Raw genomic sequence first — 18,153 nt, forward strand, 5'->3', positions numbered from 1 at the left:
GTATTATGTAAAGTGTCGTTCGCAACTGATTGATTTGTTTTCTCCCGATATGTTAACAAGTTCGTTATCTGTGCGATAAATATTTCATTATGCGTTATTTATTCAAATGACTTAGTAAAACTCATTGTTCCAGATATTTCTTTAAAAAATACTGTTTAAACATACCATTGCCAGATTAGAGAAACGTTCTTCTGAGTGTTGAAACATACAGCTAGAAGAAATGAATGTATTTAGTAAATTCTGTTAAAGACACAAAACTATTTTCAACTTTGAATGCATAATGTTTTGTCGCAAGGCCTGTACCAGCTGCTCGAAATATGCCCAAGATTTAAAAGTTTTCAACTGTACAAAATACAACAGTACATTCCAAGGTTTACAATCAAAGTAGAAGTAGGTGTACATGAGAGTTATTAAATGAACACTTAAAGTTGTTTAACAGCTTACAGTCCAATATCCTCTACATCATTGAGTAAGGGAAAAGATTGGCCAAAAGAATAGTTTGATAAATACAAACTAAGAAAAATGAATGCTTTTCTTTTTTAATCAAATGTTTCTATAAGATAGACTTGAGAGATATAGATAGGCTACTCTACTGTAGTTTACGACCCTACATCCTCTAAAAGGTTCAAGGATTGAGATTCAAGATGCGAAGAAAGCACACGTTTTTAGTCGTGATGGTTGTACAAAGAAGGCTAGAAGAATCCTCCAGTGCTTCTATAAGATAGACTAGAGAGATATAGATAGGCTACTCTACTGTAGTTTACGACCCTACATCCTCTAAAAGGTTCAAGGATTGAGATTCAAGATGCGAAGAAAGCATACGTTTTTAGTTGTGATGGTTGTACAAAGGAGACTAGAAGAATCCTCCAGTGCTTCTCAACCTTTTCCAATATCATTCACCCCTATACGTTTTTCACAACACCTCACTCACTCAGTTCGAAAAAAAGTATAAAATGAAAATGCAAGATTCTTTATCTAGAAGAACAACTAGAACTAGAATGAATACAATACGAAATACACAAAACCCCTGGGTGAACCATTCACCCAGTTGAGAAGCACTGTAATACCGTACAGTTGTAGTGTTGGAGGTTATTACACTGTAGCAGACATCATGAACTAAAGCGATAATCTTAGTAATAATGGAACGGACAGTGATAGATATTAAATATGTGGTTTTATTAACTTTGGTATACATTATACACTTTCACATATTAGAGCACTGGCCAATATTTTTTTATGAGGCGAAGTACAGTTTTGGTTAATATAAAAGATCTTTGTATAGTTAAAGCCATTGTTAAAAAATATTTTCCTTGACGCAATAAAATAAACACTTTAATCGGAATTTCTACATACACATCGGGAGGACTTTATACTTCTTGTTGTTATGTTACGGCATATATACCCAGAGTAAAGCATTGGAAATGTAAGACCGTTTAAACAACCAAATCTACTGGCTGTCGTGAGCTCAGGATTCCATGATTACCGAATACGAAGTCGATAAGATCTTGAGAACAGTTGTGACTAGGTTGGAATGTATAATTCGTGTAAAAAAGAAAACTAGTGTAACTATGGTTCTTATCGACCTTCCAAAGATTAATGGTCTTGATCTTAGAGACTAAGATATGGAGAAAAAAAAACACATCTAGGGACATTTATATTTATTCTACATGTGTATTACATAGATTACTGATATTAATGCTAAAACCGAAATCTAAATATGGTCATAATAGAAACTAAAGTTATATTTCTAAGCCATATTGTTACCAGAAGTGTCATAATGCCCAACTTCGCGACTGTGAAAGCGGTAAGAGTACAGAGCTTACTAAAAAAAGTTGGGGAGTTTTCAAAACGTATTACCAATCACCAAGGTATCTGACAAAGATGATGTAAGTCTTCGGTGGATGAAGAAGCCTGAGTTGGCTTTGACTAGTCTAAAAGCACTTAAAAAAGGACACATATTTCTCTTGAATTCTATTATTAATAATAAAAGCTTGCGAACATTTATCTCACTGATACAAAATGGCTAAGAATAGCTTTAACAAAGCGAGACCATTTCTGGCTTCATCACAGTGAAGCTGTTGTGATTACCTACAAACTGATAAAATCTAGGCGAGCTCCAAAACCTCAAAGTTTTCGATAGTTAATTTCAATATTGAGTAATCAACCAAATTAATGTTGATTGATTTTTCAGAGAGCATATGAAAATACATTCTTGACACCTGAAATGCGAGTCACGCCTATCCTTACATTAACGGCTGAACATACTAGACCACAGGTTTAGCAAAAACAGCAAGAGCCGAAGGTTTTCACCCTAAACCAAAGTCAAAACCAAATGAAGTTTACCAAAAACCGGAAGAAAGAAGCTTTGACTGTTGCAGATAGTGCAGCCAAGTTTGGGTTTTATGAGTGAGGATCATCCTGCTGAATACGAAACCAGATTCCACGCACAAAAACGTTCATGTAAGAGTTTTTTAACTAGAAGCCCAACGTAAAAAAGTGTTACCCAACCCATGAACATGAAAACAATACGAATTCCAAGAGCCTTATCTGACATAAAGTTAAGTCTATACAGCCTTCAACGGGAAGAGAAGCATTCTCACACCATTTAAGGTTTCTACAGCAAATATTTTGAATTAAGATTCAGAGAATTGTCTTGGTGCTAGATTTGTCTCTTAGAAACGCTATATTTTAATCGCGACATGATACACTACCAGTCCAAGTGATAAAATTTTCTGAAATTTTAGGCTCTAATGATCGACATTTTTCAAGAAGGCCATACCTACGTATAAACAGAATTGTGGTAGAAACACTTCCTGTTAGAATATTTACTCGCAAAAACACTTCCTGTTAGAATATTTACTCGCAGAAACACTTCCTGTTAGAATAGTTACTCGCACAAACACTTCCTGTTAGAATATTTACTCGCACAAACACTTCCTGTTAGAATATTTACTCGCAGAAACACTTCCTGTTAGAATATTTACTCGCAGAAACACTTCGTTTCATTGAACTATGATTCGTTTTATGTGCAACTGGATATTATATTCAGTATGAACTAAAAAGAAGAATCACAGTACACACTCACAAACACATAACATTAACCAATAGTTTTTCAAATAAAAGCCTAATAATCCGTAGACGAAATGACTAAAAAAACTACAAAAAAGTGAATAATAAGTTAAAATGAAGGAAGACCGAAATGAAAACTCAGAAGCAGACGATGATAAGGAAATGAAAAAAAGAAAAGAACGAAACAGATAAGGAAAAACTAGCACAGAAACCGAATTTGAAATCACCCACTGATGAAACCAATGATCTTAAAATCCCGGTATTTATGTATTAGTGATGGCTCGTAAAAACGTTTAATGATTTTGACTTTCAGATATATGTTGAATAAATCATTAATGAACCCAAAAATATACTTTATCGTAGCCGAATTATAAGAACAAGGATACAGAAGAATAGATCTTGTACAATTTGGCTTTTGAATATGAAAACAAATCTAACAAATACACATTACTTTGATTTGTTATGAATTTCGCGCAAAGCTACACAAGGGCTATCTGCGCTAGCCTTCTCCATTAATTTAGTAGCGAAAGACTAGAGGGAAGGCTAGTCATCACCACCCACCGCGAACTCTTGGGTTACTCTTTTAAGAACGAATAATAGAATTGACCGTCACTTTATAAAACCCCCATGGCTGAAAGGGCTAGCATGTTTGGTGGGACGGGGATTCGCGAGTTGCGAGTCAAGCGCCCTAACCACCTCGTCATGCCAGGCCATATAACATCTTATAATATATATATATATAACAGTGAGTCTTTGCTTAAGTGTAATATTTGGCAGAAACTGACTCTAGCTATTGGACTGCTGATGTGCAAGATCAACATAAATGACACTATCAGTGTAAATTACATGATAAACACCCTACTCTAAGCATGAATCAATGCATGGCTATAATAGAATAGTCTAGAAGTCTTAGGGTATGATAGTTTAAACTGTGAATGTTTAACAGAAAGTTATGAAAAACAATTTTGATCCTTACTCTAAGAAGATACTCAACCTCCTAGTATAGAAAGCGTGAAACTCTGAAGCATTAAATTTCATTGTACGGTGGAATTTGGCATCACATTAGTTAACAACCAGGGCCACCTGATGTACACTGTATAACTGTTAACCATACAGCCTAGAGGAAATTTATGTAACAAAATTAATTAATTAAACATTTATACAAATCAATCCGTTGACTCACATGTTAATTTTGTTTCTTAAAATAACCAGTTTTTACTGATACTTTTGTTTGCTTGATGTTAAGCACAAAGCTACACAATGGATTATTTATGCTGTACCCGCCACGAGAATCTAAACCCAGTTTTTAAAGTTATAACCCTTTAGACTTACCAATGAGCCACTTCCAGCATGACTACTGCTACTAATCAAAATGAACCTTATGGTAGGAAAAGTCTTGCACCCTTTGTCTTTATAGTATGAATATAAAATTCACAGGACTGGGTAAATAATATAGAAGGCGACAGTTTACTTTAGTCATGAATAATGATTTTTTTGACGATTTGCACAGTAAATGTTGATTAGGATAATTTATTTATACCAACCCATAAAAAAGTTTATGTATTTTTAACTTTCAGGTCACAGAATAAAGTTAACATCATTATCAGCGTTAGATGTCTAGGAACAAACTACTTCACTAGCCATATTTTGATAGAAATACTAAGAAGAAAGAATTCAGGACACTTTATCCAATTAAGGAAATTAGCTTTATTTTTCCCGTTGATAATGGCAAACAGCCTTAGGTTAATGGCTAATAGTGAAAGTTGATTTTTTTCCCCTACGAAAGCACAAACAATATATTTACCAATTCGTAGATCTAAATGTTTAATATGTTTCACGCAGCTCGCACTGAGTATTAGTCGACAGAAAGCGCCAGAGGGAACATAATCCTACAAACATGTTCTTTACCAGTCACCAGACAGATCTAGAGCCTTATCAAGTACAGAATTGTTCTAAGTTTTATACACCTTAGAGGATTAAATGAACTGGTTTATGGAAGGCTTGATTAAGGAGTCGAACGTTCAAGTTGCATATAGGGAGCTCAATATTAAGAGAAATAAGGGCATGTTTTCCATAAGTCTGTGGTTAAAGACTTATTGTTAAGGAAATTACTTATTGTGTTATAGATGTAAACGTTCATTGAATAGGCGTATGTTTAGAAACGTTTACCATTAATATGTGGGTTTTGCAATTGTTCGGAAAAGAAACGATAAACGAAAGATCATCTGAAACTTTGTTATTAGTAACAAAAACAAATTGGAAAATATATACATAATGTATACCACGTGCAAAATGAAACAAATTAGCCTTATTAGTTTGGTAACCTGTGACGTTCATAGACCCTTGATAAAGGCGTAAGACTAAACGTTGGGTACAAGTAATTAAACATTCTTCTGAAGTTGTTTGTCGTCTTCATTAAATAATGGCTTCTATCCTTCAGTCAGAACTGAACATTTTATATAACAGTAACATATTTGCAATGGTTTAATAATGAATAGGGTTATTCTTAACGATACTGTTACCCACGATTAAAAAGGAAGTCCTGCAATAGTGAATAATGACCGATTCTGCTTTCCGTAAGAACTAATCGTACAGTAAGCTCGTGCTTTCTTGAATATCGTCACGACATTTTAACTGGCATCATTGGGATCCTGTATCTTATCATATCAAGGTCACTATCTTTTCTATCGGTTGGCATCAATGGACATCCTGTATCTTATCATATAAAGATCACGATTTTTCCTATTGATTGACATCAGTAGAGATCCTGTATCTTATCATATTAATATCACTATCTTTCCTATGATTGACATCAATGGAGATTCTGTATCTTATCATATTGATATCACTATCTTTCCTAATAATTGACATCAATGGAGATCCTGTATCTTATCATATCAATATCACTATCTTTCCTATTGACTTCTGGTGTAAAAACACTTCAAGAGTTCCGAGAAACATTTATTTGATTAACAATGACTCTAACCTAGTATCTGATTTTTTTAATGGTTTGTTTTGTTTTGTTCTTAAGCACAAAGCTATACAGTGGGCTATATGTGCTGCGTCCACCATAGGTATTGAAACCCGATCTTTAGCGCTAAGCCTTACTTCTGAACCACTAAGTAGCATTTTCTTATTGAATGGAGATTCAGTATTCTTTTACTTTGATGTGCAATTATTTTTTGATGGAAGGAGAAACTTGTCAGAAGAAGACTTTTAGATAAGGTGAAACTAAATAGGAAATTGTATTTTTTAACTGTTTAAGAAGCCTGTTTTAAATAAATTAAGATAATTTTTGTGTATTTTCAAAAATTCCGATGAGCGAGTATCTTTAATAAAAACGTCAAAATCTAGAAGTTGTCGTGGTTTATTTCTGCAAGGTAAAAAGTTCTGGAAACGACATTCATTTTTAATCCGCTAATAAAAGGTGATAAATCCTAAGAAATAAAACAATAGTTTTAAACTTACATCTATTCAATATAACAAGCTTTATACATTCATCCTATAAAATAATTAGAGTTGAAGTCTGTAAATTATCATTTAATGACTGACAAATTTTGTATGTTACATTTGACCAGTTATTGACAAATATGGCTAAAATATTTTGTTCTGGAGTTACGCGCTATTCGTCCCTAATTTTTGAAAAATAGATTAGAGGGAAGTCAACTAGTCAACACCACCCACAACCAACTGGTAGGTTACTTTTTACCAACAACTTTTTATATTACAACAACCCCATGACTGAAAGGAGCGAGCATGTTTGATGACGGATTTGATTCCGCTACCTGCAACTCCCAAGTCGAGTGCCTTAACCACCAGGTCACGCCTAACCTTTATTGCAGCAATGGCAGAAGTTATTGTAACCAAATAAAAGTGTTTAAGTTTGATGCATTACTTTTCAGATCTTGTAATAATTAAAGCGAAGAAGCTTGTTCACAGATAGATGTACATTACTTTATTATAAAAGTATAATTTGCATAGTTTCTCTGAATTATTTAACACTAACTTATGCAACAGTTACGATGATACATTCGTTATTTGTACAGTATGTCATTTTCTTTGAAATGAGTATTTGAAAAAAATAGAGAAGCCGTGAGAAAAAGAATGTTGAATATGTGAAACCTTTTTGCTTTTGTGGGTTGTTCTTTTATTAGTTCCTAATTAAGTTCCTTTCGTCAATAATATAGCCTGAAACTTAACTTTTATAAGCGTGGTACTCATTGTTTCTTTAGTAATGCATCAGAGTTTTACTAATTTTGTATTCCTTATTAGATCCCTCTAGGCTTTTGGAAAAGACGGAGAGCATCAAGACTTTCTATACTCGTCTTCAAGTATTAGAAGTGGCATTCTTTTCTTACCTACAAAGACAGTAATTAAGCATTTCTACTCGACTAGACCTTGCCTATTCAAGGATTCGGGCCAAGCATGAGGTTGTCTGTGGCCATAGAAACGACAAGCATTTCAAGTACACCCTTTATACTGGACTCAAGAGGATATGTAGGCTTTACCCGTAAAGTTTCACATCTTTCATTTCTATCTCGCAGCATTGAGTAATGAACTACAAGTTAAGTTGGATAGCGGCGTCACTCTATTGTATCCGTGAGTAATATGTTGGTTGACTCGGTATCCTGCGGAAGCCTAAAGTCTGAATACTGCGTAAAAGACAATAACATTTGAATAACCGTTTGTTTGCTTCTTATTCACATTGTTAGAAACTATAGTTTTCTGCAAGAGAAATTCTTCTACAATTTACAGAAAATCATACAATACCAAGTCCATAATTATAACAGTTAACTAAATTGTTTCAAAACGTGTGCTGTAAGTAAACATAGACAATAGAAGACGACAATAAGACAATCTAACCTAGAAAACCGACGTTTTTCGAAACTGAAGAACTTAGAAACCGAGGAAATTTTATTGCTACGTGTAGACTTCACATCTACATAATGAGTGTGATTTGCTTAATTTTGAGAGCACTGCTCGCCAGTGCATTTTTGTGGTTGGCTATTTATGACATTTGTGCCGGTGGTATGAAAGCTCACATCTCAGGAGACATCATACTAGGAGGGCTTTTTCCTATTCACAAAAAAAATACAAAAAGTAAATGTGGACTTATAAATAAGGATCGTGGGATCCAAAGAACAGAAGCCATGTTGTTCGCCATCGATAAAATAAATCAAGATCCAACCATCTTGGGAAACATAAAACTTGGAGCTATCATCCTTGACACATGTTCTAGTGACAGCTATGCCCTCAATCAGTCCTTGGAGTTCATCAGGGCGTCCATTAATACTGTAGACTCTTCAGCTTTTGAGTGCCAAGATCGTAGTCATCCCAAACTAAAATTCAGTAACAAGGCCATCAGTGGAGTTGTGGGTGGTTCCTATAGTGAGGTTTCTCTGCAAGTCGCGAACCTTTTGAGACTATTCCGAATACCACAAGTCAGTCCAGCATCCACAGGCACCTCGCTCAGTGACAAAAGTCGTTACGACTTCTTTGCTCGGACTGTTCCTCCAGATACCTTCCAAGCTTTAGCGCTTGTGGACCTCGTACAAAGCTTCAACTGGTCTTATGTCTCACTTGTGTCCTCTGAAGGTCAATACGGTGACTCAGGGATGAAAGCTTTCCAGCAAGAAGCACGTGCAAGAAACATATGTATTGCTGTGAATGACAAGGTCCCTCATTCGGCTTCTAAAGATAAATTTGATGATATTTTTAAGAACTTATTAACCAAATCTAATGCTAGATGTGTAGTTCTTTTTACCAGGGCAGAGGACTCGCGAGGTATTTTAGAAGCAGCCAAACGAGCCAATTCTGTTGGAACGTTTGCTTGGGTAGCTAGTGATGGCTGGGGAACTCAGGATAAGTTAGTTGAAGGAATTGAAGACGTCGCTGAAGGTGCCATCACAGTCGAGTTACAGTCCAAAGAAATAGACGAATTTGATTGGTATATGCAAAATTTGACCGCTTATAACAACCAAAGAAATCCTTGGTTTGAAGAGTACTGGGAAGACGTGTTCTCTTGTAATCTCCCTCATAATGTCAATAATGATATCAACGCCACTCTTCTTGTATGTTCACCAAATCTCAGACTAGACGAAAGTGTCGGCTATAAGCAGGAGTCTAAAGTACAGTTTGTTGTAGATGCTGTATACGCAATTGCCTACGCCCTTCATAGAGTTTGGGAAGACTTATGTGCCCCTTATGGAAAAGGTTACTGTGTAGAAATGAGGGAAATAGACGGCGGCACATTCTATCGAGATTATTTGCTTAATGTATCATTCATAGGTAAGAGTCAACTGATCATTTAGTAATCTGGTAGTTATCAAATGTATAATATATAATGTTTTTTATTTTTAGTAATATTCCTGTACTACAGAAAAAATTTCCCATAAATCAATAAGAGCATGTCCTAGTTTAGTAAACTTGATTTCCTGTTCTCATATTATAATGTTACTGTTTGAGTTACTGTTTTTGAGTATTGATTCACTTATTGGTTAAGGTTTGAAGTGAATAACAACAAGAAAAAATAACGGTGGTCAAAATAGGAAACTAGTTACCTTTAAGTAATCTGTGTTGTTTATAAGAAAAAGCGAATAGTATTATGTTCGACTTGGACACCAAGTGTTATAAAGATATTATGTAGTCATCCTGAAAAGTATCACAAAGTAAAAATTACTGTCGATCTGAGTTACTAGCAGTGTTGCCGAGTCCGCGTACTTCTCGCGGATTTGAGCTTCTTTTTCTTTACAGTCGCTTTAATATTTATTGGCTTCTATTTTGTGATACTATAGCTTTTTAACATAATGACATTGCTTAAGGTTGTTTGGGTAAGAAGTGGCTTGTTTAAGTCTTATTTTGAGAACCAATAAGGCTTGTTTTTGTTGTGTAATTTGAAAACCCTGGTTACTAGATGACATTTCAGTTTTTTTGAAAAACTAAATACTGATCCTCACTTTGCCTGGTTTCAATAGTTATCATGTAACCTTGTGGGATATTCAATTATTTGTGAAATTTTTATCCTAAATTCTGTTATTGTTTTTCTTGAGTAAAAAGTGTATGACTCAGGATATTATTGGATTTACCTCATATCACTAAGATATACAGTTTTCAAGAATCCTATAAAAGTTTGAGGGTAAAAAAATATAGTTTTTTAAATGTTGAATTCGCTAAACTACATGAAAGAGCCAACTGGTAACAATATTGTTATATATTTTAACATCTATGTATATTATTAACACAGGTTACTTGTGGTGAGTAAAGAACAGCACTGTTACCACACATAGTTTTGGTAAATATGACACTACATCACAATCTAGGAACACTCTGAATTTTATCTTACTTCTAATTGACAACTTTGAAAACTCTTAAATATCTTGATATCTCACAACCTATGAAGTAAAAATTATGCTTATTTTGAATGTAAACTATTTTACCAGCAGGGTGTTATTTTTCTTTCCGCAAAACTACACATTAGGCTATCTGGGATCTATCCACCGCGAGAATCGAACCCTGTATTTTAGCGTTGAAAGTCCCTAAACTTACCGCTGACTAACCGGGTGACACAAGCAGGTTTTTTATGTATATATGGCGATAAGAAAACACATAACTGTGTGATGTTTTAGGAGGGAATACATCGTATTTTCTCATGTATGGGGTTTCAATACATTGTTCTGTGTTTTATCAGTTTTGCGTTTTAAGCTGCAGAAACACTCCGATCATGTAACGCCCATTAGTAACGATTTTAGTTACTTGATTTTGAAATACTAGGTTGTCATTACATCACCCAGAGATAATATCACGCTAGTACACAGATAGTTATTGATTGGATATGTTTTAATGACATCAAAGGGCTTTTAATGAACGTAAGTTGAATTATAACTAGCAAAAGTAATAGCAATACGCTCTGCATTTATTTCGTTGACTTCACAAGTATACCTGGCATGACTTGGTGGGTAAAGCGCCCAACTTCAATCTGCGTGCCACGGAATCGGATCCCCTCATAGAACATGTTCGCTTTTCAGCCATAGCGACGGTATAATGTGATGGTCAATCCCACTATTCGTTGGTAAAGAGTAGTTCAAGAGTTGGCGGTGGGTGATGTTGACTAGCTCCCTTCCCTCTAGTCTATCACTTCAAACTTAGGGACGGCAAGTACAGGCAGTTCCTGAGTAGCGATACGTCATGCATGTGCGTCATTCGATATACAGGTTTACAGAATATGGACGATCAAAGTTCATGAAGTAAGCATTAAGTTAGTAGGAAGGATGATAATTGAAATGACCGTAGCGTACGAGCACCCATATTGCCAGTATCATTAAACGTCAATTTTGTTTCACGTCGATTTCACACAGTAAAAATTGAAATGGCTAGCAAATAGCTACTGAATTATAAGCTTTCGTCTGTTTGCTTATCCATTTAAATTCGATATTTGGAAGTCCAAATCACGTTTGTTTACTAAACTTAATTTAAATTGATTCAACCAGTTCTGCACTACAACTTGTGATACCAAGCCGTCAGAAAGATATATATATATATATACTGCCTTCTAGTGGCTTAGCGGGGAAGCTTGAGTGTTATAGCATTAAAATTCAGGGTTCCACTCTTACAATGATTACAGCACAGCTAGTCCATTATGCAATTCGTAACAGATGAGTCAAAACTACATCATCTTATATTCAGTAGAATATCAAGTATCATAATGTTAATTAAAGTCACTAGTTTGAGAGATAACACAATAACCTGATTAATATGTAACCCAATTCATAGCTCTTCGCCAATCTTAGAAGTGCATTTATTGCTATAAGTCAGTTTTTGCATAACGAATTTTGAAACTGGAGTTGCCTAGTGGTAAGCGGACTATGAATCGAAAGATTCATGGTTAATGTCCTGGTGCACAAAAACGCACTCTTCAGTTTGAAACTGTAAATGTACTATGAAAATGATGGTCAAATCTCAACATTCGATCAGTAATAGCAGCAGAAGAGCTGGCAGTGGATGCTTTTGACTAGCTGTCTTCCATCTAGTTTTTCAGATAGCTCTCATGAAGCTTTATACAAACATTTTAAAGCAGTCAAACAAACAAAACTAGTTTTGAGATGTTCAAATCATAACTACAAACAAAAGTATTTAAAATATCCACATATGCTGCCATTAGTCCTATGTTAACTTGACCCTGGAAACTGTTAGGTGGAAGTTAATGTGATTATTTCTCAGATGTTCAGATGATAGATGAATATCCCATTCTATATGTTACCATTCTTAGTAGAATATCAATAATCGTAAATGATAGTTAACGTTACTTATATGTTAGCGTGCCGGTCTGCGGACTGAAAGGTCCAAGTTTCGAGCAACAATTTGCCTTCGAATACTGACCTCATGTTCCATTGTGCGAGTGTTATAATTGTGACAATCCCGCTACTAGATTAAAAGTAACCTCACAGATGAGAGGCTCTAATGTGTGGTTGCTGTTCGTCTGATTAGCATTTATAGATGAGATGTTTAAACAGCGGAGTCTGACGTAGCCATTAAAGCTTATTTGTCACGTATGATGCTTGTCAAGATGAAAATACCAAATGCCTAAAAACGTTTCGGGCAATGCGAAGGTAAATCTTCTGTGAATCAGACAGGTAAATGAAAGCAAACGCTCATAAAACAACATATCAATAATTAAAGATATAGCCATTATGAATAAACTATGACTCAGTTCTTCATAAGACCTTATGTGAATATTTACGGGTCGTGATATGAGTGTGGCGTGAATATTTCAGACCTAAATAATATCTTCTCTTCCATTTCGTTCCTTTCCTCAATGATGAAATACTTCCATAAATTCCGGGAAACACTGCATTGCTTACACGTGCTCAATCATTGAAAAAGCAAGAAAAACATTAAGTACAAGAATCCGCCCAACTGTTACACCGCGGGAAGAGATAACAAACATACCAGAAGAGAAAATCTAGCAACAGATAAAGTTGATTACAGAAAATAAAGTCAGGTAATAACTTTGGTAAGTAGTAAATATATCGCTTCTACACAGTCAAAAAAGCTTAAGCACTTGCACTATAGCGAAGAACATCTATTTCGCTATGGTGTAAACATAAATTACGATGTTATTCTCAATTTTTATATTATGGTCGTGCGGCCTTGGCATCATAACGTGTAAAAGTGTTTCTGAGAATGTGTTATATGATGCTTTATTTTAGTAAAACCCCAAAATTCAATAACCTGTTCATTTATTTGTTCGTCTCCTTTTCGCAAGTTTTCTCTGGTTCTGAGCACATCTTTTAGGATATTTTTAAGATATACTAATGGTGTGAAAACCTAAACCTTGACGAAACGTTATCAATTTCAATGTAGAAGGTATGACGAAGCATTATCATAAGAAAGTAGATGAAGTAACCGTCCGTTGGACGGGTGAAATAGAAACTCATTTGTAACAAAGGATAGGAAATTGTGCTACTATTGTTTTCTTAACATAATAAACATTAAAATTGTAATAGAAATATATAAAGGTAGAAATAATGAAAAAAAAAGACATACTATTTTCAAGAATTCTATCAAAATTAGATGGGGAGGTCCAACCCCCTCTCATGTCATCCTGTATCACTGTGTCAAGTTGTGTTGGTTTGATAGATTTTCCGAAATTAGATGGATGTTCAAACCCCCTCTCCTGACCTTCCTCACGTCATCCTGTATCACTGTGTCACGTTGGGTGCTGGTTGATCAAGAGATGTGGAAACGTATAAGGAACAGGTGGTTGAAAGCTTTATATATTAGATCATTTTAATTGCGATATTCTTAACTGGCCCATTACGGATTTCAACTAGCAAGAGTGCATAATAACATTTCAATTGCACTTTTTTGCTCTGCAGCATTGCCAGTGAGGGTTTCTGCTCAATACCAGAGCTCATCATGTCGGCTGGAAACTTGTATTGGGTCATTAAAGTTAAATCGTTATTATTGTGAAGCCTAGAAAAACTAGTCTTCAGCACACTATTTTTATCAAAAACTTATTTTTAAAGTAACCTACAGTTGAGAAAATTATCTATTTTATTTCAAGAAGAAAGTAATTACACACTTTTAGTTTTTGCTAGTATTTTGATAATTTATAATATAGTTCCAAACATTTTAGTGCGACATTCTTGGATATGTTCCTTTACCTTGTTCGTATATCGATCTATCATGATTACATAGAGTATTTCAATTTTCAGTGACATATATATATATATATTATAAAAGGCGAGAAAAACCAAATGCTTTATAATCACGTGGTTACAAAGAAATGTCTGTGGCAAGTGAACAATTGTAAAAACACAAACCACGTGGTTCATCAGAATAACAAAACATGAAATATATCAGTAATTCAAGATAATCTTTAGATTTCTAATTAGATTAGATTAGAGAATAATTTCCCATGAAAAAAAAAGTGTTGCTCCAAAATCATACAAGTCCAGAGTTTTCGTATGTCTGTAAGTATACGGGTATTTGCTTATAGATAATTTAATTGTACTACAGTTTGGTTACGCCTATCTTATCTACCTCTTTATTTATCCTTCTTTGGAATGGGCAATTATTATTGACATTTTATACGTGAATGTTGATGGGTGAAGAAGGCTGTTTTAAAAAATTTCATTATTTATTTCCTGATAAAAATCAATGCTTTATCTTTTAGCTTTATGGTTCATACATAAAATATAGTTTGTTTTATTTTAGTTGCTTTAGAGCAAAGCCACATTGGGCCATCTGGTGTGTCCACCACGGGAATCGAACCCCGGATTTAAGCGGGGGACCATACATAAAGTTACCATGCAGTTCGAGAAATATTTCCTCCCTTATTTCAGTAAGCTGAATAATAACAAACAATAATAAGTGTAATAAAAAAACAGTACAAAAACATTAAAACAAGTACAACAAATGTTATATTGCCCATTATTAGTTATTAATGGAGTAACATGTATTATTACTTTTTTTCTCTTAGGTTTAAGTAAAAAACAGCACAAAACATTAAAACAAAGACAACAAATGTTATATTGTTCATCATTAGTTACTAATGGAGTAACACATATTATTACTTTTCTTACTCTTAGGTTTAAGTATATTCCAAATCGTTTACTTTCTACTGATATTTGGTGCTAATCACTTGATTTGTCAAGAACCAAATGACTACAACATACTTGTGATCTCACAGACAAGGTTATAATGTTAATGTCAGGATAGATATTCCACATACCCATTTAAAACTTCAGAAGTTAAATAATATGCAAGAAGTTAGAATTACGTTCGGACCACAGAGCTTACGTCAGAATCAAACAGTTAGTAGTTTTCACTTCTCTTATATGGATTCAGTAATTCGACGACGAAGGTAATAGCTGGTATGATTGAGTCATTCATTGATATAAATAATTTTGTTTGACGTCTATGGCACGCGTTTTCTCTAAATGTTAATGACATTTTCCACTGGTGTTCTTATTGTCATTATGTATAATTTCACTTCTTTTCTTCTTTATTTTTACCTTTTACAAGTTATCGTATCTATAAAGAAAACTCAAATAATCCCAGGAGAGTATCACAATAATAATTACTTTTTATCTATAAAATTTTCAGGATTAAATTGAGATCGCTTTTTATCGCATAATTAGCTTGGATAATAAAATAGTTATTGTTAACGTATTCCACGTTCAACTCAACTAATGGTTCAAAACATTGATCTCTTTTTCACTTTACATCTACTAGTAGTTATCAAGTCTTTGCAATGTCTTAAGCATATTCAGTTTTTAATTTATGATATAGAAACGGTCTACATAAATAACATTAATTTGCGAATTTTTTCAGTACCGATGATAAGAAAAGCATCAATGAATAAACGTAAAATGCTAAAATTAATAGATCATTATTGTATAACGATAATAACAGAAATTATTAGTTTTCAGATTTAGATATTTCAATGGCCACTGAAAAGTTATATAAATACTATCTAAACCAGTGATTTTCAAAATTTTCGATACCAGAGGCTGGCTCTCTGTCTCCCTAAACTGTTGCGGATTGCTAAAATGCAAGTACAATACAAATTCATTATGATTTACATACGAATATTCTGTCAGATTTGTTTTTGTAACATGTTGCGGATCACATAGCTATTGTCATAGACTGGCGACTGTTTGATGACCAATGGATCAGGAACATTGCTCTAACCTTACAAGCAGAACTCTGTAGTGTACAATACACAATACCTAAGGGTACGTGCAATGTTTGGTGACAATCGGTAGAGTTGTTTGCCAGTTCTAAGCGAATACACCTACAGACTTTTGTCGACTGATTGTTTAGGTATGGTATATTTTAGTAGCGTTGAACGTGCTGTAATTCAACGCAAAGCTAAAGCAATATCCCTTGAGGTTTATAACTTAAACTAATTAGAATATAAGACGTATTATTATTATATGTATTAACATGCATATGGCGTTGTTGGCGTACTGAGCGTGCCCGAGTGTTTAGCGAGCCCAGATTGTGAATCTCACAATTCATTGGTCGCTCCCGTTACCGTAAAAACGCGTTCTGCAGTTTGAGGCGTTGGTGCGTTATAAGAGTGAAGGTGAAATCCTATTATTTAGTCAAGCAAGACTATTCCAAGAATTACCGGTGGATGCTGTTGGCAGCTGAGTTTCCTCTAGTCTATCCGTTCGATCTTAGAAATTGCTATACACGGATAGTTCTTGTGTAACTTTGTGCAAAATTCTGAAAGAAGCAAAAATAAAAATTGCTAGTTATTTGGTTTAAAAGCGAATTAAAAGAAGAAAACAAATTATTACCCTGCAGATACTTTAAAATAGAATGGCTACCTCTGTATTACTTAGTATCATCTAATAGTTCTAAACAGTACGTGTTTGATGGAAGCGTGTTTCTCCTTGCCTTGTTAGGAATATTATACGCAGCGTAATAGGTTCCATATCGTCACCTGCCCAGTTGATGACACCATTTAAACAATTGTTTCTTTGTTTGAAGTTAAGGACAAAGCTATACAATGGGCTATCTGTGCTCTGCCCACTACGGGTGTCGAAACCCGGTTTCTTTCGTTGTAAGTCTGAAGACATACCGCTGTGCCACTAGGGAGCCCATTTAAACAACCAGCATAAACATGGTGTGTATTTTGTAGTGTAGCTGTTTTCTGAGGTGTTTTACGAATTCTGATATCAAACTGGAATATAAAAGAAGATTGGGCAAATTTCCCGAATCTTTATCTTACAAAATTACTTGTTTCTGATTAAAAAAAAAATTGAAAGACATAGTATTTTAATCTTGAAAACGTCCCGAACATGATTGCTCGAATACAATATTTGTAATTTCAAACATTTTTTTTTTAGAGACGTGATTAGAAATGTAGGGAATTGAAGCACTTTCTCTCAGTAGTATGATTAAATGTTTATGTTTCTAACACAAAATGAATATAAGTTTCTCATAGTCGAACATTTAATCTGTGTACTAATTTTAAGGTTAAATTAAATTTTTCTTTAACGAGAAAAATTTATAAATTAACTAAGACGATTCCATATTCAGCTTGCTTAGGTAAAGTACTTCTCATTTGCATTGAACGTTAGATTGCTTGATTGACTGCTTTAGATATTCACACAAAGCTACTCGAGGGCTATCTGCGCTAACCGGCCCTAATTCACGATTGCTAGACTAAACGGGAGGCAGCTAGGCAGCAGCACCCACCACTGACTCCCGAGTTAGTCTAATAGAATAGTTGGAGATAAACGTCACACTTATAACGCATTTACGGCACCAAAGTACGGAGCGTAATTTTGTTTGCGGTAAAGGGACGTAATTCATGAACCTTCTGATTCACATCCAGCCACGAAACATTCTGGACCACATCCGTTCTACGATCATTACGGTTTGTTTATTCGTGTTTAACATCATTAAGTAAATTAACTTTATGATTTACTCAGTCCTGGTTATCTCTGTACAGTTTGTTAAATTCTGATGCTCATCGTTATGTTTTCCCACAAAATTTACAATCTTACAATTTCTGGCAATCGTATCAAAATTAATTCATAACGTATAATTTAAAGTTCTTTATATTCC

At 34.4% G+C, this 18,153-nt stretch overlaps 1 protein-coding gene across 1 annotated transcript in view; it reads left to right on the forward strand.

Moving 5' to 3' along the window:
* LOC106460966 (metabotropic glutamate receptor-like) overlaps nucleotides 1-9,357 on the forward strand; it is a gene marked incomplete at its 3' end in the record, with an annotated part of 23,088 nt that extends 13,731 nt beyond the window's left edge. The window contains exon 2 of the mRNA XM_013920727.2: nucleotides 7,342-9,357. Coding sequence (XP_013776181.2) covers nucleotides 8,016-9,357 — 1,342 coding nt within the window. The remainder of the gene's footprint in view (nucleotides 1-7,341) is intronic.
* Nucleotides 9,358-18,153: the final 8,796 nt, after the last annotated feature.

Source organism: Limulus polyphemus, unplaced genomic scaffold, assembly GCF_000517525.1.
Source record: "Limulus polyphemus unplaced genomic scaffold, Limulus_polyphemus-2.1.2 Scaffold871, whole genome shotgun sequence".
Lineage (NCBI taxonomy): Eukaryota > Metazoa > Arthropoda > Merostomata > Xiphosura > Limulidae > Limulus > Limulus polyphemus.